This window comes from Lithobates pipiens, unplaced genomic scaffold (genome assembly GCF_037356315.1).
Source record: "Lithobates pipiens isolate NorthernLeopardFrog02 unplaced genomic scaffold, aLitPip1_a1.2 Scaffold_30, whole genome shotgun sequence".
In the NCBI taxonomy this organism is placed as follows: domain Eukaryota; kingdom Metazoa; phylum Chordata; class Amphibia; order Anura; family Ranidae; genus Lithobates; species Lithobates pipiens.
This window is the reverse complement of record NW_027507791.1, coordinates 37,744,139-37,771,330: the sequence shown is the minus strand read 5'-3', so window position 1 is coordinate 37,771,330 and position 27,192 is coordinate 37,744,139. Positions and strand designations below refer to the sequence as shown.

The window sequence follows — 27,192 nt, the reverse complement described above, 5'->3', positions numbered from 1 at the left end:
TATACACATCTCCCCATCACATCAGAGTACCCCTATACATGAGAGCCCCAGCTCATCAAAGTACCCCCTATACACAAGATCTCCCCATCACATTAGAGTACCCCCTATACACGAGACCACCCATCACATCAGGATACGTCTATACACAAATCTCCCCATCACATCAGAGTACCCCCTACACATGAGACCTCCCCATCACATCTGAGTCCCCCCTATACATAAGACCCCCATCACATAAGAGTACCCCTAATACATGAGACCCCCATCACATCTGAGTCCCCCCTATACATGAGACCCCCCCTCAGATAAGATTACCTCCTATGAATGAGACCTCTTCATCACCTCAAAGTATCCCCTATACATGAGAACACCATTACATCAGAGTCCCCCATCACATCAGAGTACTCCCTATACATGAGACCCTCATAACATCAGAGCGCCCCCTATACCTGAGATCCCCCCATCATATCCGAGTACCCTCTATACATGAGACCCCCCATCACATCAGAGTACCCCCTATACATGAGACCCCCATCACATCAGAGTACCCCCTATACATGAGACCCCCATCACATCAGAGTACCCCCTATACATGAGACCCCCATCACATCTGAGCACCCTCTATACATGAGACCTCCATCACATCTGAGCACCCTCTATACATGAGACCCCCATCACATCAGAGTACCTTTATACATGAGACCCCCATCACATCAGAGTACCCCCTATACATGATATCCCCTCATCATATCAGAGTACCCTCAAATCAGAGTCCCTTATCATATCAGATTCCCCCAATACATAAGATCCCTATAACATCAGAATACCCCCATGACAGAGTCCGCCATCACATCAGAGATCCCCCATCACCACAGAGATCCCCTCGATCACAGAGTCCGCTTATCAATCACTCATACAGGGCAATTGGGGTCTCATGTTTGCGGCACCGCGGGGAGACCCAAAGGGCACCTCAGGGTGCCGTGGCACCTTGGTTACTCTTGAGATCTGCAGAACATCGCCCCCCATCCTACACAGTCCTGAAAGGTAAAAAAATAAACACAAGACTTCAATCTCTTTCATTACCCCCCCTGGGGTTATATTTATTCCTACTACAGAATATTATCACCATGACTTTCTATACAACAAACCATTACTAGCCGTGACAAATCCTGATAGCCCTTTAATGTTACACAGAATGGCTACAGGCCACGCCAATAGCTCAGTGTTAACCACAGGTTTCCTGTTTGCTTTTATTTTATTTTTTTTAGTAAATTTTATATATTTTTTTTTAAGGAGATCTCCTCTCTCTAACACACCCTCATGTGGAAACATAACGTCTTGAGTAGAAGTATTAGAGAATTAATTAAACCATTATGAAGGTCACTACGGGCTGTGTTTAAACGTTGTTAGGCTTCCATGTTGTGTTTTAATATCTACACACTGCTGGGGGAACAAGGAAGAGAGGGGACAAGGAAGTCCTGATCAGAAGACTCAGGGAGGAGGAAAATGAGGCCCATCCACCAATGAGACCATGTAAGGCCAAGATTAGGAAAGCTCTGAAGCCACAAGGTATGAGGAACTTGGGGCATCTTCATGGTAGTTGAGGGCGACCACAACTTTGTGGAGCTGGAGAGGGGAGGTCTACTAGTATTGGATGGTGTAACCGCGGGAGCAGAGTTGTTCTAGGTGTTTTCAACATATTGAAGCAGACCCGGGACTTAGGAACAAGGGGAGCGCAGGATAACATTGGCGCCTTGAAAAAATAATCGCTTAGGCCTGACTTACGTGAAGAAGTGATGGTGGAGGCACTATTAATTCTGATCATGAAATTCAAGGTCCATTTAGCTTTCCGCCAAACTATGGCACCCAATGGCTCTCAAGTGAACAACAAACGTGTAACAGCAGTTCGAACCCGATTGCTTGCATCTTGACATGCTATAGTGGTCTCAAGTTTGGGGCGCCCATAGGAATTCTGGGAAAGTGGCACCTATTTGGTATATATTAAAATATTATAAACAATCTGCAATTTTTGTCTTTGACATATAACTCAAATCAATTGAAACACGGACTAATGCCGCGTACACGCAATCGGAATTTCCGGCCAAAGCAAAAGACCGATGAGAGCTTTTCATGGGAAAAACGCCACCGTGTGTAGGCTCCATCGGGATCTAGCTGGCCGAATTCCCGCCAGCAAAAATTTGAGAGCAGGTTGTCAATTTTTCAGACGGAGAAAGTTTCTGTCAGAGATTCTGATAGTCTGTAGCAATTTCGACACGCAAAATTCCTACGCATGCTCGGAAACAATGCGACGCATGCTCGGAAGCATTGAACTTCATTTTTTTTTCTCAGGCTCGTCGTAGTGTCGCAACGTCACCGCGTTCTTGGCGGTCGGAATTTGGCGTTACCGTGTGTAGGCAAGACAGCTTGAGCGGAATTCAGTCGCAAAAACAATCAGAGCTTTTTCCGACCATAATTCGGATCGTGTGTACACGGCATTAGAGAAGTCCAAAAAAAGAAGGGGTTACCATAAGAGGACTAAGCGGTTTGACTAATGATAATTTATTGGATAAAATAGTTACAAAATCCTAATTCAAGAAAAAAAAAAATCCACCTCCACCCTTCACCAATTAAAAAGGACAAAATGGTTGTCCTATAAGCACTGGGCAGTAGCTGCTCACAAACATCCATCTACAAAGTCCATAGAACACCCTCTAATTCCTTTAACTGGACATTTTTGTCTTGTTTTTTTAAATCCATCATAGGCCAGGCTTGGTTTGAACCCATTGGGGGATATGATGGAGTACTCCTCTGGCTCTGTTTAATTAGAGGGTATTCTGCCCGTAGAAACCTATGGACTGTGTGGATGGATGTGTGTAAGCAGCTGCTGTCCAGTGCTTGTTTGACAACGTTGTAATTTTTAATTGATAAAGGCTGAAGGTGACTACTTTTCTTGAATTAGAGTTTTGTAACTGTATTTTCTTCAATAAATTGTCATTGGTCAAACTTCTCGGTCCTTTTATGGTAGCCCCTTCTTTTTGGGGCTTCTCTAAGTCTGTGTTGCGATTGTACTGTTTACTGTTACTACTAGGATCGCACCCCAAAACCCACTGTGAGCCGTCGGACTTTTGACTGAGAAAAGTGGGAACTGTTCTCTTCCCTTTGTTTTGAATACCCCCTGTTGCTTTTTATTATTTAGTGATAAAACTCAAATCCCACCATGCTTCTGCTTCTGGGAATCATGCCTGGGGCTGTTGAAGTCTTGCAATGCCTTATAGGGCTGACAACAAGCTGGAGTGCCGAAGGTTGCTGACCCCCAGCTAGAATATGCTCCTCAGCCCATATATATATATATATATATATATATATATATATATATATATATATATATATATATGTGTGTGTGTATATATATATATATATATATATGTATATTGTCAAAAGTATTGGGACACCTACCTTTACACACACGTGAATTTTAATGACACCCCAGTCTTGGTCCGTAGGGTTCAATATTGAGTTGGCTCCGCCCTTTGCAGCTACAACAGCTTCATCTCTTCTGGGAAGGCCCTCCACAAGGTTTAGGAGATGTGTCTATGGCAATGTTTGACCATTCTTCCAGATGCGCATTTGTGAGGTCAGCCACTGATATTGGATGTGCAGTCTCCACTCTAATTCATCCCAAAGGTCTTCTATTGGGTTGAGGTCAAGACTGTGCAGGCCAATCAAGTTCCTCCACCCCAAACTCACTCATCCGTGTCTTTATGGACCTTGCTTTGTGCAATGGTCCAGATCATTTGGTGGAGGGGGGATTATGGTGTGGGGGTTGTTTTTCAGGGGTTGGACTTGGCCCCTTAGTTCCAGTAAAGGGAACTCTTAAGGCATCAGCATACCAAGACATTTTGGATGATTTCATTACTTTGTGGAAACACTTTGGGGATGGCCCCTTCCTGTTCCAACATGACTGCACACCAGTGCACAAAGCAAGGTCCATAAAGACATGGATGAGCGAGTTTGGGGTGGAAGAACTTGACTGGCCTGCATAGAGTCCTGACCTCAACCCGATAGAACACCTTTGGGATGAATTAGACCAGAGACTGCGAGCCAGGCCTTCTCGCCCAACATCAATGCCTGACCTCACAAATGCTCTTCTGGAAGAACGATCAAACAGTCCCATAGACACACTCCTAGACCTTGTGGACGGCCTTCCCAGAAGAGTTGAAGCTGTTATAGCTGCAAAGGGTGGGCCAACTCAATATTGAACCCTACGGACTAAGACTGGGATGCCATTAAAGGCAGGCACCCCAATACTTTTGACGATATAGAGTGTGTATATACTGTAGGTTATGCAGTAATTCATTCATGTTATGATAAAAAAAAGAGAGAGGTTATAAAAAGGACAAACTGTGGAATGTACCCCATAAAAATTACTTTTGAAACACCCCTCCCCTCCCCTTCCCCCCCCACACCAAAACATTATAAAAACATAAAATCATACAAAAACAGGTTTCATTTAAAAAAATCAAACTGTTAGTACAGTTAATAGAAAAAATTACATCATGACTGACGGAAAAATAAAATCTCTTTTTTGCAGTTAGTACTTAGAAAAAAAAAATACATTCAACGAAGCTCGGTAAGGTGAAGGCACATAATCGCGATATGGATGATCGAGAATAAAAACAGGTTCTAAAAAAAAAATTTTTAAAACGCATTTAGCTTATAATATCTTCTATTTGCACAGAAATATCTATTATTACCTGCAGATAAAGGGGTTAGTTTTTTTTTTTTTTTTTCGTGTTGATAATAATACAAGAGCAGCATTTTTAAATTATATATGAAAACTGAAGATTTTCAAGATAGAGCAGTGCCGTGTACAACCACATGATGTTCAGCAGCAGTTAGCTTCATAATCATAGTAATACAATAATGTGTTATGCTTATGGAGCAATGGAAGGGTGCAGTCATATTTTTTATTGCTATATATTCCAGTACGCGCTCAAGCTGCAACGTTAGGAAACAAGAAATGACAGTACCGTATTGTCACCACAAGATGGCACCAACAGGACACCAATAACAGTTGTTATACATTTTGACCACAAGATGGCACCAACAGACCACCGATAACAGTTGTTATACATTTTGACCACAAGATGGCAACAAATGTAACTGATAGTATGCAGTAAGCATGTGCAGTTCCTAGTTTTGGCCACAAGATGGCACCAGAGGGCCACATGCGCCAAACCCAAGCATATGCTTACGTTTAGATCAGGGTTTCTCAACCAGGGTTCCATAGAACGCAAGGGTTCCTCCAGAGCTTGCTAGGGGTTCCTTGAGATGTGGCTGATTGACCTGCTATCTGGTGATGCCTTGGACCGAAGACACTTGGCAGAGCCAACAGCATGATACCAATAATCTTTTTAACTCTTGAGAAGGGTGGCTAATTGACCATCAATGTAAGGGGCGTTCTTCCCACTGACCACCAATGGGTTCCTCTGGAACCACCTTCAGGATAGATAAAACGTTCAATGGTTTCAGTGGGAACTTATCTGAGAGGCAGAAGTTGCTCATTGCTCAAGGTACCCCTAGAAACCTGTGGAGCAACACTTGAGTTCCGTGGAACCCTGGTTGAGAAACCCTGGTCTAGACCAAACTTTATCACCCGGAGGAACACTTGAGTTCCATGGAACCCTGGTTGAGAAACCCTGGTCTAGACCAAACTTTATCACCCGGAGGAACACTTGAGTTCCATGAAACCCTGGTTGAGAAACCCTGGTCTAGACCAAACTTTATCAACCTTTGAGTTCCATGGAACCCTGGTTGAGAAACCCCGGTCTAGACCAAACTTTATCAACCTTTGAGTTCCATTGAACCCTGGTTGAGAAACCCTGGTCTAGACCAAACTTTATCAACCTTTGAGTTCCATGGAACCCTGGTTGAGAAACCCTGGTCTAGACCAAATTTTATCACCCGGAGGAACACTTGAGTTCCATGGAACCCTGGTTGAGAAACCCTGGTCTAGACCAAACTTTATCACTCGGAGGAACACTTGAGTTCCATGGAATCCTGGTTGAGAAACCCTGGTCTAGACCAAACTTTATCACTCGGAGGAACACTTGAGTTCCATGGAACCCTGGTTGAGAAATCCTGGTCTAGACCAAACTTTATCAACCTTTGAGTTCCATGGAACCCTGGTTGAGAAACCCTGGTCTAGCCCAAACTTTATCACTCGGAGGAACACTTGAGTTCCATGGAACCCTGGTTGAGAAACCCTGGTCTAGACCAAACTTTATCAACCTTTGAGTTCCATGGAACCCTGGTTGAGAAACCCTAGTCTAGACCAAACTTTATCAACCTTTTTAGGTTGATAAAGTTTGGTCTAGATCAGGGTTTCTCAACCAGGGTTCCTCCAGAGGTTGCTAGGTGTGTCCTGAGCAATGAGTAATTTCTGCCTCTCAGATAAGTTCCCACTGAAACCATTGACCTTTTTATCTATCCTTAAGGTGGTCATTTTTCCCAATGTCCACAAGTGTAAGAAGCTTTCTTTCCACTGACCACCACACAAATGTATCAGGAGTTGTAAATATAGTCAGTTTTAGCAAGGGTTCCCTGTGACTGAAAAGTTACTTCAGGGGTTCCTCTGTGTTGAAAAGGTTGGGAAAGGCTGGTTTAGATCAACTCTTATGGAACTACAAGGCTCAGCAGGCTCATGATGGGAGTTATAGTTCTGAAAAGGCTGGTTTGGGTGTTATAAGACAGATTTGGTAGCTAGTTCTGTTAGGCATTATTGCTATTTATTATTGCATGGACTGAGCCATCCCACCTATCTATACACCCAAACTAGGTTCTTGCAAAAAAAAACGTCAGTTCTGATTTCATAGGATTGCCTTTTGTGGCAAGCAGATTGCAACATTTTGGAAGGACATTTCCTCATTCAGGTTACTTGAAACCACAAAAACAAAGCAATACCTTTTGCGAAAGCTACAGAAAGGGGTTGTACTGAGAGAGTTAGAGATATTTGACCATGGAAAAGTATCCAAATTGAAGACAGAGACCCCGAAACTGGTCCTTTATTGCTCAGTGTTCAGCCACGAGACCCTCATCTGCAAACATTTTCAGCATTTGCAACAAAATACGGTAATAATGATCCAGTGGTTGCATTTTAGCACACGTATGATGTGGAAATATGTAAGCCTGGTTTGTTTCCTCTTCCTGTCGTTTCCTGACGCCCTGTTGCCATAGATATTAGATGTTTACCCATTTCAATGTTGCTCTTCTTGGTAATTTAGATATGATTTCCAATGAAGGGGAAGTCAGGGTTCAGGCAGAGCTGCAGGTTGGGGTTTGAACATCAAACTTCAAACAGCTATAGCAAAGACATAACTATAGGCTGGACATTGGAGACATTGGCCACATGACCACCACTGATCAAATGGCTTTGTCTAAAAGCCACGGCTCAAGCCCTTTTAGCAGGAACTATGTGGCTATATCCCCAGCCAGCACCCATCCACTTCCAGAGCAAGCACAAGCTTGGATTAGCAACTTCTACAAAAGAACAGATTCTACTGGTAACTTAACCTCTGCTGATTGGCTAGCTTTGCCTGAAGGCCACACAATAAGCCCTTTTGGTGGAAACCTCATGGCTTGGTTGGCTTAGCCTGAAAGCCACACAACAAGCCCTTTTAGCAGGAACTATGTGGCTAATTCCCCATCCAGCGCCATCTACTTCCAGAGCAAGCTCGAGCTTGGAATAGCAACTCCTACAGAACAACAGATTCTACTGGTGACATGACGGCTGCTGATTGGCTAGCTTTGCCTGGAGGCCACACGGCTAGCCCTTTTAGTGGAAATCATATGCCTTCAGGCAAAGCCAGCCAAGCCATGTGGTTTCCACCAATGGGGCTTATTGTGTGGCCTTCAGGCAAAGTCTGACAAGTCATATGGTTTTCACCAAAAAGTGCTTATGCCGCGTACGCACGGTCGGAAATTCCGACAGCAAATGTCTGTTGGAACATACACACGGTCGGATTTTAAGACAACAAGCTCACATCGAACATCTGTTGTCGGAAATTCCGACCCTGTGTACGCGGCATAAGCACTTTTTGGTGAAAACCATATGACTTGTCAGGCTTTGCCTGAAGGCCACACAATAAGCCCTTTTCGTGGAAACCGCATGGCTTAGCTGGCTTTGCCTGAAGGCTACACAATAAGCCCTTTTGGTGGACACCCATGGCTTGGCTGGCTTAGCCTGAAGGCCACACACTAAGCCCTTTCAGTGGAAACCACATGATATGGCTGGCTTTGCCTGAAGGCCACACACCAAGCCATTTTTTTGGAAACCACATAGCGTGGCTGGCTTTGCCTGAAGGCCACATGAAAAGCCCCATTAGTGGAAGCCATATGGCTTGGCTGGCTTTGCCTGAAGGGCACACAAAAAGACATTTTAGAGGAAACCACATGCTTTGGCTGGCTTTGCCTGAAGGCCACACAATAAGCCCTTTTGGTGGAAACCTCTTGGCTTGGCTGGCTTTGCCTGAAGGCCACACACCAAGCAATTTTGGTGGAAACCACATGGTATGGCTTGCTTTGCCTGAAGCCCACACTCTAATGCCGCGTACACACGATCGGACATTCCGACAACAAAACTGTGGATTTTTTTCCGACGGATGTTGGCTCAAACTTGTCTTGCATACACACAGTCACACAAATGTTGTCGGAAATTCTGAACGTCAAGAAGGCGGTGACTTACAAGATGTACGACGAGCCGAGAAAAATGAAGTTCAATAGACAGTGTGGCTCTTCTGCTTGATTCCGAGCATGCATGGAATTTTGTGCGTCGGAATTGTGTACACACGCTTGGAATTTCCAACAACAAGTTTTGTTGTCAGAAAATGTGAGAACCAGCTCTCAAACATTTGTTGTCGGAAATTCCGACAGCAAATGTCCGTTGGAACATACACACGGTCGGATTTTCCGACAACAAGCTCACATCGAACATCTGTTGTCGGAAATTACGACCGTGTGTACGCGGCATAAGCACTTTTTGGTGAAAACCATATGACTTGTCAGGCTTTGCTTGAAGGCAACACAATAAGCCCCTTTGGTGGAAACCGCATTGGTTTGGCTGGCTTTGACTGAAGGCTACACAATAAGCCCTTTCGGTGGAAACCGCATGGTTTGGCTGGCCTTGCTTGAGGGCCACACAATAAGCCTTTTTGGTGGAAACCACTTGGTTTGGCTGGCTTTGCCTGAAGGCCACACAATAAGCCCTTTTGGTGGAAACCTCTTGGCTTGGCTGGCTTTGCCTGAAGGCCACACACCAAGCCCTTTCGGTGGAAACCACATGATATGGCTGGCTTTGCCTAAAGGCTACACAACAAGCCATTTTGGTGGAAATCACATGGTATGGCTGGCTTTGCCGACAACAAGCTCACATCGAACATTTGTTGTCAGAAATTCAGACGGTGTGTATGCGGCATAAGCACTTTTTGGTGAAAACCATATGACTTGTCAGGCTTTGCTTGAAGGCCACACAATAAGCCTTTTTGGTGGAAACCACTTGGTTTGGTTGGCTTTGCCTGAAGGCCACACACCAAGCCCTTTCGGTAGAAACCACATGGCTAATGTCTTGGTACCCACATACCCCCAAAGAAATCTTAGAGGAATCATTTCTTTAGGACAGGTGAGCATTAAACAACTCTTTTACTGCATACGGTGACAAGTCAGAAGGTGTGGTCAAACTGGCTAGGCTTCAGCGCTGACTGTAGGTCTGCTTTCATTTGACCCCCTGGGCCTCAATCAATAGTTAACTCTATGGCACAGAACCAGTTACCCTCGATATTGTCCTGCATCACCCTGTACCAAAAATATCAAAACCATTCTGACCTGAAAACTTTAGGTTACATCAGACGAGAAGGTGCTCACACAAGTAATAGACTATCAATTTACCTTATTTTTTCAAGTTCCTAGATATACAGGAAATAAACCCAGCAACAGAAAATCCCTTTCCACATATTCCACCAAAGCAAAGATCCTTCTAATTTTCTTCTACATCTCACGTACAAATAGACAAACCTACTTATCCAAAAACATCCGGTCTAACGCTTCATGAGACTACTTGCTTGCCATACACCACACCACGAAAGGGTTAATGTAGGCCAGCCCAGACCGGCCAACCGCAATCCCACACAATCCATTTTCCATATCCTCTTCTGAACATTCCGTGACCCTACACTAGCTCTCCTCCTCCTCCCCACTGCGGATTTACTGACAAATATTTTCCTCTTTTGAGGCCCAGGGTGGTACTGGACGTTCGCTGGCCGTCCAAACAGCTGCTAAAATCCCCTCCCGGCATGTCAAAACAAGTTTAAAAGACAGACCAGGCTAAAAAAAAAAATCAGTTCTTTTTCGGTTTTAGTAGACGTTACGAAGTGGAACCCGGCTCCTTAGATCCCTCAGGATCTCTGGAAGGGAGATACAGTATTTGGTTCTGAGGTTCTACTCGTACATCCAGTAGGACCTCATTGACTCTATATATTTTTTTATTACCCCACCCAAGAGATTCAAGGGGTCAGTGAGTAATGCATCCCACCAACAACATCTACTCAACCCCAAAATCCTATACTTTGTTCCAATCACAGAACTAGGGAATTTCCATGCTCGCCAAGAATATAAGAAGACAATCAATTACAAGACTCACCTAGAGTATAACCCCAAAAAATCAAGAGGTTGCCACTTACTCCAAATTTCTATAGCTTAAAGCGGAACTCCGGGCAAACAGCTAAATAGGCATAACCTGTCAACAGATGTGGTTTTATGTCCATCCAGTTCTGAGATTTACACAGCACAGCCCTGTCTGGTAGACACACAACCTGAATTTACTTTTGCATTTATATGACACTTATAGGCACACCTGATTGGCTCTTTCTGCTTCTTCTCCTTCTCTCAGTCTCAGCTCTTCTGCACAGGGGGATTGCAGGAGGCTGACACCAAGTCATATTCAGGGGGTTAACACTCTTTGCAATCTCCCTCTCCCAGTCTCGGCTCTGCTACACAGGGGATTGCAAGAGGCTGACACCAAGTCATAGTCAGAGACTAACACTTTTAGCAATAAAAAATACACTTAGGGATCTATTCATAAAAAAAAAAAAAAAAAAATCGCCATTGCAAATGCCTCAAGCATTTACACATATTGTGTCTAATATGTTTTCAGTGCTATTGTCAGGAGCGTCTAGTGCTCCTGCTCCTCATTCCAGAATCCTGGTTTTGGCTATGGCATTCTCCTTATCTGTCTGTCCACCTGCAAGGTGATTGATGTGTCTCTGGGTGGTCGACCAAACCTGTATTTAAGCCAGCCAAGCCTGTAGTCTCGTGCTTGTGATATTGCTACATTTGTTACACGTGCTCCAAAGCTGCCCGTTTGTCTGCCCTGCTCTGCTAGATTGAATCTACCTGTGTATGACCTTGGATCAGATATAGACTATTCCCTGAACTCTGCCTGCCTTGTACCCCGGACTGTCATAGAACCTCTCTGCCTGTCTGCCAACCGCAAGCACCCGTTTGTTTTGCTCAGTTCTCGCCTGCCCCTGGCATGGTGACCTGGCACTATAGCGTTTTGTATGTATAAAACCTGGGGGGACCCGAGTACTGGTAGGCCTGCTTGCCTTATGCGGAAAGGGGGTTGCTACTATAGGTGAAGAACACAGAAGCCAGCTATAGTGCCTGACCACCTGCGTTTGAGTTAAGCATGACATCGCTTGGCAACGCTTTGTGCCTTTTATATTGGCCTGGAGTTCAGCCTTAGAGGCTCTCCAGGAAAAGGTTCAGACCTCTCCATTTACTTAAAATAGAGGGTTCTGTCATTTACTTTTACAGTAGATTCAATGACTATGTGAGATCAAAACCCTTATCTGATACCAATGTACTTTGGTCTATCGGAGGAGTTGCTACAGATATATCATCAGTTCTATAAGTACATATGGTAGTAGCTCCATCCTCAACACCCAGTCCACCTGAAAACAACTGATTTCCCATAAGGGCTTCGATGTCACGCGGCTCGCTGCTTCCTATGGAGGGTTGTCACTGCATTATTATTGCACAAGATCTCTTGATTTTGATTTTTTACAATCGCTACATTGAATGCACCTGAGCATGGTCTTTTAAGGCTCATTGTCACCGAGGTGGCGAGATTGATTGTTGAATATTTATCAGCGGGTCATGGCAGATTTTCCGTGGCACAGTTGTGTGGCCAGACACGGCTTTATAGCCATGACCTAAATCACTGATTCATGCAGTAAAAAGTTACACCTGCACCCTTAACTCGCTATGCCAATAAAACAATAAAAATGTGCAGCTGCTATTCCAAAACAGCGTTAAACAGATAAAAAAATAAGAAAAACAGTGCTTGCACCAAATTATACTAAATCAAAACAAAATCCAATAAAAATATATACAGTGTGCTCCTGAGGACGTCCCATGTTGACGACAAAACGCGTCGGTTGGAACCGTCCGGTGCGGCTGGAATGCCTGCTGGGAGGGGGGAACCAGCGCCACTTCTTTAATCCTATTCCAAGTATTTTTTTATTCATGTAAGCGAAATTTTAATAAAAGTAAGTTCTTAAATACCACATGCTTCAATTAATACTCAAATAAAGTCTTAAAAATAGGCCAAAAAATAATAACAAATATGTTTCTGTGTAATCTTAAACATGACGTGCTCCAAACACGTAAAACGTTGTGTTCCAATCCAGTGAGTCCTCAAGGCATATTCCACACTCACCAGATGGATATGACCTCCACACTCACCAGATGGATATGACCTCCGCACTCACCAGATGGATATGACCTCCTCACTCACCAGATGGATATGACCTCCTCACTCACCAGATGGATATGACCTCCACACTCACCAGATGGATATGACCTCCGCACTCACCAGATCTATATGACCTCCGCACTCACCAGATGGATATGACCTCCACACTCACCAGATGGATATGACCTCCACACTCACCAGATGGATATTTTCCTGGACCTCTGAGTAGGGAGCCTTGGAACACCACACACCTCTCTACAGAAGCTTTCCACTGCTGGATCAACTCTGTATATTTCCCTTGCCCATTCTGATTCGACATGCAGAGGTATTAAAGTGAGAAGGGGAATCCTCCAATAGCGTAAAACCATTTTAGTTAACAAACTTTTATTAAAACTGTGCTTACACGAGTAAAAAATACTTGGAACAGCATTAAGGAAGTGCCGCTTGTCCCCCCAGCGTGTATTCCAGCCATACCGGAAGCTCCGACCGTCGCGTTTTGTTCTCAACAGGTGACGTCCTCAGAGCACACTGAGATGTATTTATTTTTAATGGATTTATTTTTAATGGATTTTGTTTGGATTTAGTACAATTTGGTGCAAGTGCCTTTTTTCTTTGTTAATATATTTACTAAGCTAACTGCGAGGAGTTCGATATTGAAGGAGGTCTTCAAATAAGTCAAGCAGCCAATGCTGGAGAGATGAAGCGCCTCCCCAACACACGTTGATATGTCCAAATACAGGAGAAGACCTTCCTCTCCCTGAAAACGTTGAAGCAAGGCAACAAAGTGGGCATTTTTGGACATACCTCCTTTGTCCTACTCGCTTCACCTCCTCACATTTGTCAGGTGTCTCTTGTCCTCCTCAGGTGAGTCAACAAGGTCATTTGGAGAGGACAACGGCGGCATGTCCAAATATGAATATGATCCACTTGCCGACCAGCGAGGTACATCGGTGGAGTTCGGGTGGTTATACTGGAATGATATGCAGCTGCAGGGATCACCCCAGTACCGTTTTTACAGTCGACGGCTCTCTTGTAAAAAGCAATCCTAGCGCCTAACTAGCCACTGGATTGCTTTTACAAGCAACGGCAGTTGTTGTCCCCTTTCTCCTGCACTTTTCGTGGCTTTCTTGGGCTCTCCCGTCCCACCAGGAGACCCGAACGATCAGCCGGAACATCGTGAGAGCTGAGCAAAGCCTGGATCAGCTTTGATTGGATCTCGGCTAAAGGTTACCCGGAAGCGATGACCTGACATCACTTCCGATTTACTTGAATGTCAATGGAGCCCTTTTCAAAAATCAAAAGCATTTAAAAACCCCGATCTTGGTGTGATCAAATGCTTTTAAGTGCAGAGGAGGGATTTGGGGGTCTTATAGACCTCAGATCTCTCCGTAAAGAGTACCTGTCACCGCCTATTACTGTCACAAGGATGTTTACATTCCTTGTGACAGCAATAAAAGTGATAAAAAAATGTAAGAATATACAATAGATAAATAATAATAAATAAAATTTAAAGTGCCCCGTGCCCAAAGGTGAACGCGCGCAGTGGTCCTGCATGCACACAAACATTGATCGTCCCACACATGTGAGGTATCACCACAAACGCCAATCATGGGCAGTATTTTTTAGCACTGGACCTCCTCTGTTAATCTAAAGTGGTGACCTGTAAAGGCTTTTTTTAAATGTGTGTGCAGTAAAATTTACGTCATTTGTCACGGGCGTGCGCAATTTTGAACCGCGACATGTTTGGTATCTATTTACTCGGCGTAACATCATCTTTTTTTTTTTATATTTTACAAAAAAATTGGGTCATGTATTGTTTTTTGTTTTTGCTTTATAATTTAATTTTAATAAAAAATAAATAAAAAATTATAATTTTTTTATAAAAAAAATTGCTTTTGAAAAAGCGCTGTGCCTATACCGCGTGACATAGAAAAATAGCAAAACCCACCAATTTATTCTCTAGGGCCACTGCTTTTTTTAAAAAAAAATATATGTACAATGTTTGGGGATTCGAAAGTAATTTTCTAGCAAAAAAAAAAATACAGAATTTTACATGTAAACAAAAAGTGCCAGAAAAGGCCTGGTCTGGAAGTGGCTATAAAATTTAGAACATTTTCAAGGCATGAGGGAAACAAGAAATGCATCTCTTGTTTTGTGCAAAAACTTGTAGAAAACTGATTGAACCAATATTGGATATGACTGCATTCTTCCATTGAGTTAGGTTTGGATATGACTGCATTCTTCCATTGAGTTGGGTTTGGATATGACTGCATTCTCCCATTGAGTTGGGTTTGGGTATGACTGCATTCTTCCATTGAGTTGGGTTTAGGTATGACTGCATTCTTCCATTGAGTTGGGTTTGGATATGACTGCATTCTTCCATTGAGTTGGGTTTGGGTATGACTGCATTCTTCCATTGAGTTGGGTTTGGGTATGACTGCATTCTTCCATTGAGTTGGGTTTGGATATGACTGCATTCTTCCATTGAGTTGGGTTTGGGTATGACTGCATTCTTCCATTGAGTTGGGTTTGGATATGACTGCATTCTTCCATTGAGTTGGGTTTGGGTATGACTGCATTCTTCTATTGAATTGGGTTTGGATATGACTGCATTCTTCCACTGAGTTGGGTTTGGATATGACGGCATTCTTCCATTGAGTTGGGTTTGGGTATGACTGCATTCTTCTATTGAATTGGGTTTGGATATGACTGCACTCTTCCACTGAGTTGGGTTTGGATATGACGGCATTCTTCCATTGAGTTGGGTTTGGGTATGACTGCATTCTTCTATTGAATTGGGTTTGGATATGACTGCATTCTTCCACTGAGTTGGGTTTGGATATGACGGCATTCTTCCATTGAGTTGGGTTTGGATATGACTGCATTCTCCCATTGAGTTGGGTTTGGATATGACTGCATTCTCCCATTGAGTTGGGTTTGGGTATGACTGCATTCTTCCATTGAGTTGGGTTTGGGTATGACTGCATTCTTCCATTGAGTTGGGTTTGGGTTTGACTGCATTCTTCCATTGAGTTGGGTTTGGATATGACTGCATTCTCCCATTGAGTTGGGTTTGGGTATGACTGCATTCTTCCATTGAGTTGGGTTTAGGTATGACTGCATTCTTCCATTGAGTTGGGTTTGGGTATGACTGCATTCTTCCATTGAGTTGGGTTTGGATATGACTGCATTCTCCCATTGAGTTGGGTTTGGGTATGACTGCATTCTTCCATTGAGTTGGGTTTAGGTATGACTGCATTCTTCCATTGAGTTGGGTTTGGATATGACTGCATTCTTCCATTGAGTTGGGTTTGGGTATGACTGCATTCTTCTATTGAATTGGGTTTGGATATGACTGCATTCTTCCACTGAGTTGGGTTTGGATATGACTGCATTCTTCCACTGAGTTGGGTTTGGATATGACGGCATTCTTCCATTGAATTGGGTTTGGATATGACTGCATTCTTCCACTGAATTGGGTTTGGATATGACTGCATTCTTCCATTGAGTTGGGTTTGGGTATGACTGCATTCTTCCATTGAATTGGGTTTGGATATGACTGCATTCTTCCATTGAGTTGGGTTTGGTTATGACTGGATTCTTCCATTGAATGGGGTTTGGGTATGACTGCATTCTTCCATTGAGTTGGGTTCAAAATCGATCTCTCAAATTAGGTTTGAGAATTTAGCTAAGGTGAAAGTAGGTTACTGAGTACAAAATTGGTGGAAGTTATACATGGCACTGCTCATATGAAATATATGCATCATCTTGAAACGAAATGCGCTTGGTAGAAGTTTGGCCCCTGAGGCTGAGAAGGTGGGGGGGACCCCTATGGCTGGTAATGCTGAGATGAAGACTGGCCGTGCAGACAAGAGAACGTCTCCAATGTTCTTGGGTGGGGTTAGTAGTATGGTCAATGCTCCTTGGCTTTAGCCTCTCCTGGGACGTTATTTTGGAGAATGGAGTTGGCTTGAGACGACCAGAGCAAAGTCGCTGTGAAGAAACAGATGAGCATGACGTTTCCTATCACCGAAGTGGCTGCGACGCCCAACGTAATTGCCAGCGAGTCTGTCTCGTAGTATAAGCTGAGCCAAGCCTTGCGAGACAATTGGTCAGTCAGCACCGCTTCCATCTGGAAATGGGTCCCCATGACAGCACAGATGTGGAAGAGCTGGTGACTGTGACCTGCAAGGGAGTGTATATTTAATTTAGGAAACAAAAGAACATTATTATTCCAAAAACAGTTTGATTAAAGCTACCTCATAATGGATCTTTCCAAAACTCTTCTATTTTGTGGGAATCTTACCAAAGTAGTCAAAGCGACCAGGGGCCAGACGTTCGGGGAGATGAGAAGCGAAGAGGAAACCGGTCCAGAAAGCAAAGAAGAGGTGATAAAGATGAAGGGGGATGGCTTCATTCCAGTTGCAACCTTCTCCGTAGCAGAAAAGGAGCTGTAGGATGTGGAGAGACGGACATATCGTCAAGAAACGTTAAAGCTGTAGGAACAACCTATAGTTAAAAAGTCCAACTCAACTCAGAGATCCCACAAATAGAGTCCCTTATGCCCTGTACACACGACTGGTTTTCAAATCGGAATAAACTCTGAAGGTTTTTCCGACGGAGTTGCGATGGAATTCTGCTGAAACTGTCTTGCGTACACACGGTCACACCAAAGTCAGACCGTCCAGAACAAGGTGACGTACAACACGTACGACGGGACTAGAGAAAGGAAGTTCAATAGCCAGTAGCCAATAGCTTCCGTCTCGTACTTGCTTCAGAGCATGCCTCGGTTTTGGTCTGTCGGAACATCATACAGACGAGCGGTTTTCCCGATAGGAATTGGTTCCGTCGGAAATATTTAGAACATGTTCTCTTTCTAGGTCCATCAGAATTTTTGAAAAAAAATGGTCAGATGAGGCATTCACACGATCGGAATATACGATGAAAAGCTCCCGTCTGACTTTTCCTGTCGGACATTCCGCTCGTGTGTACACGGCATAAGAGACAGAAGAAACTATCAGGGGGTTCAACTCTCCAGCATCTACCGAACACTGAAAATATCGGTTTCGAGTGAGTACAACCTTTAATTTAAAGAATAGAAATCAGCCTCTCAGAAGGAACAATCAGATTAAGTTTGGTCAATCATAAAGAAAGGAGATAATTTAAAACAAATGATACATGAACACTACCTTCTGAAACAAGAAACCTGAAGAGATATGAAGTTGTCAACTTTAGCAAACTCTCACTTGTAGAATTTATTCACGTTTAGCTGGAGTCATTCAACAATGTGGAAGATATTACATAGCTCACCTAAGGGTGTACCTCAGTTCAAATGAGTTTGAAGGACATACCCCAATGTTTATACCCACAACAGTAACCCAGTCAGCTTACTCCAATAACCATGGTGTCATCAAGTGTCTCAAGGCAGATGTTTCTAGTCCAAAAACATGATAAGTGGTGTGAAAGTTTGTGAAGCCACCTTATTCTAATTCACATAATCCAATCACCATAGTACCATTGAGTCTGGGATAGGTGTTGATTGTTGGGTTACGTAGTTAAAAGTGTGAATTAATGTCAAAGTGCTGGGGTAAAAATATGAAAAAGTCATTATTTATGGTCAGAGCCCTCCGCTCTAAGAGATATGAAAGAACACATAAACACGTCACAAGACTAACAACATAAAATAGACCTGAATTGTGCCCCTGGTCTGCTGTAAGGTAAGCCCTGGTGAGCTGGGCGGTGAGCCCTGGTCTGCTGGGCGATATGCCAAGAGAAGGCCGCATACCTTAAGAAAGTAAATGGATGTTTCTGTAGAGAAACGTGTTTTAAGAGAAGTACTCTGAGAAGGGAAATGGGTGGGTGGGTACCTTGCACTGGAACCGACACAGACCGTTGTGGGTGGTCTGATTAAATACCCTCCGGGCTCCTCCCATAATTACGGGCCACCATACTGGCCCTCTTATATATATATATAGGTGGCAGTTGGCGTCAAAGGCCCCCACCTTTGTTTAGGGATGGTTGTTCCAGCTTGATGTAGATTGCCACTTTTACTCCTTTTGAACCATTTGCCCTTTCTGTCCACAATGTCTTCCTTCCTGTCCTTCGATGGATGCCCTTTTCGAAGGAAGCTACTTGAATGAGCATTAAAATGCCTTCAACGTTACAGAACAACTCTAGCTTAATGTGACTAACTACTACTAGCCATATCGTGACCTGGATAAAATTAAGACTTCATGGGCTTTAGCAACCTATCGAAAATCTGTCTAATGTTCAGTGATGGAGAACAAAATGGGCACTCACTAGTGTCACTGGTTCAGAACAGACAGATAAGCTCTTTCCAAAAGGTGACTACTTCCGAGAAGCCACCAGTTCCTGGTCTTCTCAAGACACAAAGGAAAGGCAAAACCCACAGGAGCTTTGGTGACATCACTCAACCCAAGCAACTCCACTAGATGATTTCACTTAAAAAATGGATGACTCACCCGGTAGAACAGAGGGATGTTGTCAAAGACGAAGGGGTGCACAAAAGCCACTGTGCGCAGAACTTTACTTAACACTGGCCGGTCTACTTCCAGGAACCTATTGACGAATGAGACATAGCATAATAAGGTCTTAGTTCTCCGAATGGCCTCCATCCAACATTTGTTTCATGTACAAATCAACAGGCACTCACAAAATTTATGGGGACCTCTTGTGGCTATCTGTAGATCAGTTAGTGCAATCAGCATTCTATGAGCCACCTATTTGGGCAAATTGCCTGATATGTTTGAGAGCCATTTCCATAAAAATTTGACAAATTTTCTCAAGGAAGGTCACTAGGATCTTTCCTCAACCTTGCTTGACTTGGAACTGGCACACAGAATTGGATAACACATTGTACACCCATACTAAGGTCAATCACCTCTTGGGATGTCTTTGGAATGTTGGGGGGGTTGGACAACCAGAGTACCTGGAGGAAACCCATGCAAGCACAGAGAGAGCATGCAAACTCCATGCAAATAGCATCCTTTCCTGGATCCGAGCTAAGGATCCCATTGGGACCCAAGGCAGAGGTGCTAACCACTATTGCACTACCACATGGACAGCATTAAGTGGGGTTAGGTAAATTAAGCCATATGTATCTACTTTGCATAGACATTTTTATGTCCATGTGTGTTTGGTTCCCTAAACAGCGTGGTCACATAGTGATGTCATTGGTTCCCGATACTTGGCTTTTTACATTGGCTCAGAAGAACAAGTGCACTTTACAAGAAGAGAAGGACTCAATAATAGGTACATCAGGGCCGGGACAAAGGGTGGGCAGGAGGGGCAGCTGCCCAGGATTATTATTATTATACAGGTTTGTGCAGCACTATACAACATCAGGGCAGACACTACAATTACAATACACTTTCATACAGAAGAAATCAGAGGGCCCTGCTCGTTAGAGCTTACAATCCAAGAGGAAGGGTCAAGAGATACAAAAGGTAATAGCTGTGAGGGATGAGCTCATGGGGACAATAAAAGTACAGTTGTTAGGTGGGGGCAGGATGGGCCTCTCTGAAGAGATGAGCTTTCAGGGATCCTCTAAAAGTGGATAGAGTAGGAGATAGAGTGGGGTAGGGAGTTCCAGAGGATGGGAGAGGCTCTGGACAAGTCCTGTGGGTGAGCATGACAAGGGAGCTACAGAGCAGGAGGCCTTGGGAGGAATAATGAAGGGTTCAGCAGTAGAGGAGGGTGCTCCCTCATTGCATGCAAGCTCCAGATCAGTGGCTAGCAAACAAGAGCTGCAGTAGGGGAGGGCAGCCCCCTCACCGCATGCAAGCTCCAGATCAGTGGCTAGCAACCAGGGGCTGTAATAGGGGAGGGCACCCCCTCACCGCATGCAAGCTCCAGATCAGTGGCTAGCAAACAATTGTTGCAGTAGAGGAGGGCACCCCCTCACCACATGCAAGCTTCAGATCAGTAGCTAGCAACCAGGGGCTGCAGTAGGGGAGGGTGCCCCCTCACCGCATGCTAGGTTTAGATCAGGGGCTAGCAACCAGGGGCTGCAGTAGGGGAGGGCACCCCCTCACAACTTGCCAGCTTCAGATCAGGGGCTAGTAGGGGAGGGCACCCCCTCACCATATGCAAACTTCAGATCAGTGGCTAGCAAATAAGGGCTACAGTAGGGGAGGGCACCCCCTCACCACATGCAAGCTTCAGATCAGTGGCTAGCAACCAGAGGCTGCAGTAGGGGAGGGCACTGCCTCACCGCATGCAAGCTTCAGAACAGGGGCTAGTAGGGGAGGGCACCCCCTCACCACATGCAAACTTCAGATCAGTGGATAGCAAATAAGGGCTGCAGTAGGGGGGGGCACCCCCTCATCACATGCAAGCTTCAGATCAGTGGCTAGCAACCAGAGGCTGCAGTAGGGGAGGGCATTGCCTCACCGCATGCAAGCTTCAGAACAGGGGCTAGTAGGGGAGGGCACCCCCTCACCACATGCAAACTTCAGATCAGTGGATAGCAAATAAGGGCTGCAGTAGGGGGGGGGGCACCCCCTCATCACATGCAAGCTTCAGATCAGTGGCTAGCAACCAGAGGCTGCAGTAGGGGAGGGCATTGCCTCACCGCATGCAAGCTTCAGAACAGGGGCTAGTAGGGGAGGGCACCCCCTCACCACATGCAAACTTCAGATCAGTGGATAGCAAATAAGGGCTGCAGTAGGGGAGGGCATCCCCTTACCACATGCAAGCTCCAGATCAGTGGCTGGCAACCAGAGGCTGCCGTTTCATGTCCGCTCTGATGGCTACTGTTGCCACGACATGCTCCAGCATGCCTGCTCCCCACCCGCCCGCCCACAACTGACACAAAAACACACCGTGCATGTGCAACTACCTTCTAGCTGCAAGAAAGCAATCGATTGGCCATGCAGGGGCAGTGCACACTCCATGTTACATAGTTACATAGTAGAGGTTGAAAAAAGACACAAGTCCATCAAGTTCATGTGTAAACCATAGGCAGTTGAAGCAAAGGGGCAGAGAATGGGCACAAGATTCTATGGCATGCATTAGGAGCAAGGGGGGGGGGGGGGGGGGGCGCTTAGTTCTGTATCCTTTCCTGTGGCACTTGAAGAATCTGTCCCGTTACTGAGGTTCACTACCCATAAAAGAGGCCACTGTGTCAGAAGAAGAAGTGGTGGTACTGGGGGGGAATGTGTTTTTGGGGGTTACCCCTAAAATCTGATTGCACCCTTGACCACACAGGTAGAATGATGGCAATGCTGTCAAAGTAGTCAGTGGAAGTACATACCGGGAGTAGCAGGAGAGACCAGTACAGATGAAGGTATTGAAGGCTGCGATGGGCACATAATATCGGTGCAGGATGCTGTTCACCCAGCGATCAGGCATGACGTAGGCCCCATAGGTAAAGGCACAGCCTATGGGAATAGAGCATATTAGTGAAATAGAACAAAACTATTGTCCATGAGTATGAAAATATCCACTAGATGGAATAAAATGACTACAAAAGAATAGGTACTAAGAATGACTACTTACCTGAGAAATGTACAAGGACCAGTCCGGTACCTACCCAGGCTGTAGAGACTGAGGGCTCCGTAGTCCAGGAAGTAGCAGATGTGGCGGGCATGGGCGGACATACTACTGAAGGTGTGGGCAAAGCTGGAGGTGAAGGGGTAAAGGCAGATCAGCATCATGTAAACCAGGAGGGGCCAATTGTACGGGTCCCCGAGAAAGTCCAGTGTGTATGAGAGCAGGAGGAACCTCCACAGGAAATACCTGAACACACAATGGGGACAACACTTACTAATCCATCATTACCTATACAGCACAGACCTCAGATCAGCGATGGTCAACCTACTAGATCCGGGGCTAAACATATTACTACAGGAGATGGACAGAGACTGGAGACATACTACAGGAGGTGGTCAGAGACTGCATACTAGAGGAGATGGTCAGAGTCCGTGGTCACACTACAGGAGATGGTTAGAGTCTGCATGCATACTACAGGAGATGGTCAGAGACTGCAGGCACTACAGGAAATTGTGGTTATGACTAAGGCCTTATAGGCTGAAACGCGTCAACTGACTTAATCTGCATTTGTCCACTGTGGCTATTCAATAAAATTAAGACATTTTAAGAACAACAACCGGAGCGTGGATCATTTTTTCCACACTACATGTGATGGTCAGAGACTGCAGACATAGTACAGGAGACGGTCAGAGTCTGTAGATATACTATAGGAGATGGTCAGAGTCTGTAGACATACTATAGGAGATGGTCAGAGACTGTAGACATACTACATGAGATGGTCAGAGACTGTAGACATAATACATGAGATGGTCAGAGACTGCAGACATAGTACATGAGATGGTCAGAGACTGCAGACATAGTACATGAGATGGTAAGAGTCTGTAGACATAATACAGGAGATGGTCAGTCTGTAGACATAGTACAGGCGATGGTCAGAGTCTGTAGACATAATACATGAGATGGTCAGAGACTGCAGACATAGTACATGAGATGGTCAGAGACTGCAGACATAGTACATGAGATGGTCAGAGACTGCAGACATAATACATGAGATGGTCAGAGACTGCAGACATAGTACATGAGATGGTCAGAGTCTGTAGACATAATACAGGAGATGGTCAGTCTGTAGACATAGTACAGGCGATGGTCAGAGTCTGTAGACATAATACATGAGATGGTCAGAGACTGCAGACATAGTACATGAGATGGTCAGAGTCTGTAGACATAATACAGGAGATGGTCAGTCTGTAGACATAGTACAGGCGATGGTCAGAGTCTGTAGACATACTACAGGAGATAGTCAGAGTCAGTAGACATAGTACAGGAGATGGTCAGAGTCTGTAGACATAGTACAGGAGATGGTCAGAGTCTGTAGACATAGTACAGGAGATGATTAGAGTCTGTAAACATAGTACAGGAGATGGTCAGAGTCTGTAGACATAGTACAGGAGATGGTCAGAGTCTGTAGACATAGTAAAGGAGATGGTCAGAGTCTGTAGACATAGTAAAGGAGATGGTCAGGGTCTGTAGACATACTACAGGAGATGGTCAGAGTCTGTAGACATACTACAGGAGATGGTCGGAGTCTGTAGACATATTACTGGAGATGGTCAGAGTCTGTAGACATACTACAGAAGATGGTCAGAGTCTGTAGACATAAGACAGGAGATGGTCAGTCTGTAGACATAGTACAGGCGATGGTCAGAGTCTGTAGACATAATACATGAGATGGTCAGAGACTGCAGACATAGTACATGAGATGGTCAGAGACTGCAGACATAGTACATGAGATGGTCAGAGACTGCAGACATAATACATGAGATGGTCAGAGACTGCAGACATAGTACATGAGATGGTCAGAGTCTGTAGACATAATACAGGAGATGGTCAGTCTGTAGACATAGTACAGGCGATGGTCAGAGTCTGTAGACATAATACATGAGATGGTCAGAGACTGCAGACATAGTACATGAGATGGTCAGAGTCTGTAGACATAATACAGGAGATGGTCAGTCTGTAGACATAGTACAGGCGATGGTCAGAGTCTGTAGACATACTACAGGAGATAGTCAGAGTCAGTAGACATAGTACAGGAGATGGTCAGAGTCTGTAGACATAGTACAGGAGATGGTCAGAGTCTGTAGACATAGTACAGGAGATGATTAGAGTCTGTAAACATAGTACAGGAGATGGTCAGAGTCTGTAGACATAGTACAGGAGATGGTCAGAGTCTGTAGACATAGTAAAGGAGATGGTCAGAGTCTGTAGACATAGTAAAGGAGATGGTCAGGGTCTGTAGACATACTACAGGAGATGGTCAGAGTCTGTAGACATACTACAGGAGATGGTCGGAGTCTGTAGACATATTACTGGAGATGGTCAGAGTCTGTAGACATACTACAGAAGATGGTCAGAGTCTGTAGACATAAGACAGGAGATGGTCAGAGTCTGTAGACATAGTACAAGAGATGGTCAGAGTCTGTAGACATAATACATGAGATGGTCAGAGACTGCAGACATAGTACATGAGATGGTCAGAGACTGCAGACATAGTACATGAGATGGTCAGAGACTGCAGACATAATACATGAGATGGTCAGAGACTGCAGACATAGTACATGAGATGGTCAGAGTCTGTAGACATAAAACAGGAGATGGTCAGTCTGTAGACATAGTACAGGCGATGGTCAGAGTCTGTAGACATACTACAGGAGATAGTCAGAGTCAGTAGACATAGTACAGGAGATGGTCAGAGTCTGTAGACATAGTACAGGAGATGGTCAGAGTCTGTAGACATAGTACAGGAGATGATTAGAGTCTGTAAACATAGTACAGGAGATGGTCAGAGTCTGTAGACATAGTACAGGAGATGGTCAGAGTCTGTAGACATAGTAAAGGAGATGGTCAGAGTCTGTAGACATAGTAAAGGAGATGGTCAGGGTCTGTAGACATACTACAGGAGATGGTCAGAGTCTGTAGACATACTACAGGAGATGGTCGGAGTCTGTAGACATATTACTGGAGATGGTCAGAGTCTGTAGACATACTACAGAAGATGGTCAGAGTCTGTAGACATAAGACAGGAGATGGTCAGAGTCTGTAGACATAGTACAAGAGATGGTCAGAGTCTGTAGACATAGTACAAGAGATGGTCAGAGTCTGTAGACATACTATAGGAGATGGTCAGAGTTTGTAGACATACTACAGGAGATGGTCAGAGTCTGTAGACATAGTACAGGAGATGGTCAGAGTCTGTAGACATAGTACAGGAGATGGTCAGAGTCTGTAGACATAGTACAGGAGATGGTCAGAGTCTGTAGAAATAATACAGGAGATGGTCAGAGTCTGTAGCCATGCTATAGGAGATGGTCAGAGTCTGTAGACATACTATAGGAGATGGTCAGAGTTTGTAGACATACTACAGGAGATGGTCAGAGTCTGTAGACATAGTACAGGAGATGGTCAGAGTCTGTAGACATAGTAAAGGAGATGGTCAGAGTCTGTAGACATAGTAAAGGAGATGGTCAGGGTCTGTAGACATACTACAGGAGATGGTCAGAGTCTGTAGACATACTACAGGAGATGGTCGGAGTCTGTAGACATATTACTGGAGATGGTCAGAGTCTGTAGACATAGTACAAGAGATGGTCAGAGTCTGTAGACATAGTACAAGAGATGGTCAGAGTCTGTAGACATAGTACAAGAGATGGTCAGAGTCTGTAGACATACTACAGGAGATGGTCAGAGTCTGTAGACATAGTACAGGAGATGGTCAGAGTCTGTAGCCATGCTATAGGAGATGGTCAGAGTCTGTAGACATACTATAGGAGATGGTCAGAGTCTGTAGACATACTATAGGAGACAATACTCAGCGCCTGCATAGGCCTTCTGGGCTCACCATGTCGGGAGGAAGTGGGTCCAGATGTTCACAGTTTCATTGGTCATTTGGAAGGAGCTGAGAAGGCAGTCCAGGGCGGTACTTTTTGGGTGACGGTACCCCGACATGATTCCATCTTCCCAAAATACCTAAATCATTGACAGGAATTAATCGATGAGAAAGTTATTTCTTATATACGTTGTAAAAAAAATCTAAATGCACTTAGGCTGCCAAACATTCTACAAATGAAAACCAATGACATTTCATACAACAACAAAAAATTCCCCTCTTTTGTCTGTAACTGTAAAGTTTTCCGCTCCTTATAGGAGGAGCGGTCACACCCCTGTGACATATGATCAGGGGCGGGGCTGACTGCACACGCCCCTGAGGTCCTCCTGCCATCGGATTGTAAGAGGAATGTGAGGAGCAATCATATCATTTTTCAGAAACGCTCCACCTTGTATCACTAAAAAGCCATCCTTGAGCTGTAGCCTAGGCTGAGAGATGATGTCATCCCTTTGCTGCAAGCAAGAGGAAGCCTGTCCTTAATCGCCTTCACCCCGGAGATCACGCAGACTAAACAGCGTAACTTTGTAGTAAGGTGAGAGGCTGCGGGGGGGGGGGGGGCTGATCTGTGTCAGACATTTACAAACACGCTCAAGAACTGCACAGGCTTTAGTATTTGGATGAAGACCCCCGGGGGGGGGCCTGGCCTGGCACGCAGCGCGCCGCTCCCACGACCGCTGTCAGCGAATTGCAGATCCTGGCACCCGGCCACCTTGTGATCGCTTATGAATTTAATTTATAACAGTTGTGTTTTCCTGTAGTGATGCTGTGGTTGGCCAACAGCTATCACATGGTACCTGGGCCAATCACAGGACCCTGTACCATGTCATTAGCTGTTGCCAATCACAGATCACTAGAAATCAAAGTTTTTTTTATGAATGTAACCCATTCATGACAGTTCAAAACATTGATCATCATTGTAACAACA

The 27,192-nt window shown here is 44.7% G+C and overlaps 1 protein-coding gene across 1 annotated transcript in view; it reads right to left on the bottom strand.

Annotated features, from left to right (window-relative positions):
* Positions 1–4,504: 4,504 nt before the first annotated feature.
* Positions 4,505–27,192, bottom strand: part of PAQR6 (progestin and adipoQ receptor family member 6) — a 39,350-nt gene continuing 16,662 nt past the window's right edge. Inside the window, exons 3-8 of the mRNA XM_077464024.1 lie at positions 26,220–26,347; positions 22,362–22,567; positions 22,083–22,209; positions 19,291–19,387; positions 17,115–17,259; positions 4,505–16,993 (exon numbers count right to left, since the gene is read on the bottom strand). Of these exons, the coding sequence (XP_077320150.1) occupies positions 16,722–16,993; positions 17,115–17,259; positions 19,291–19,387; positions 22,083–22,209; positions 22,362–22,567; positions 26,220–26,347 (975 nt within the window). The 3' untranslated portion in view covers positions 4,505–16,721. The remainder of the gene's footprint in view (positions 16,994–17,114; positions 17,260–19,290; positions 19,388–22,082; positions 22,210–22,361; positions 22,568–26,219; positions 26,348–27,192) is intronic.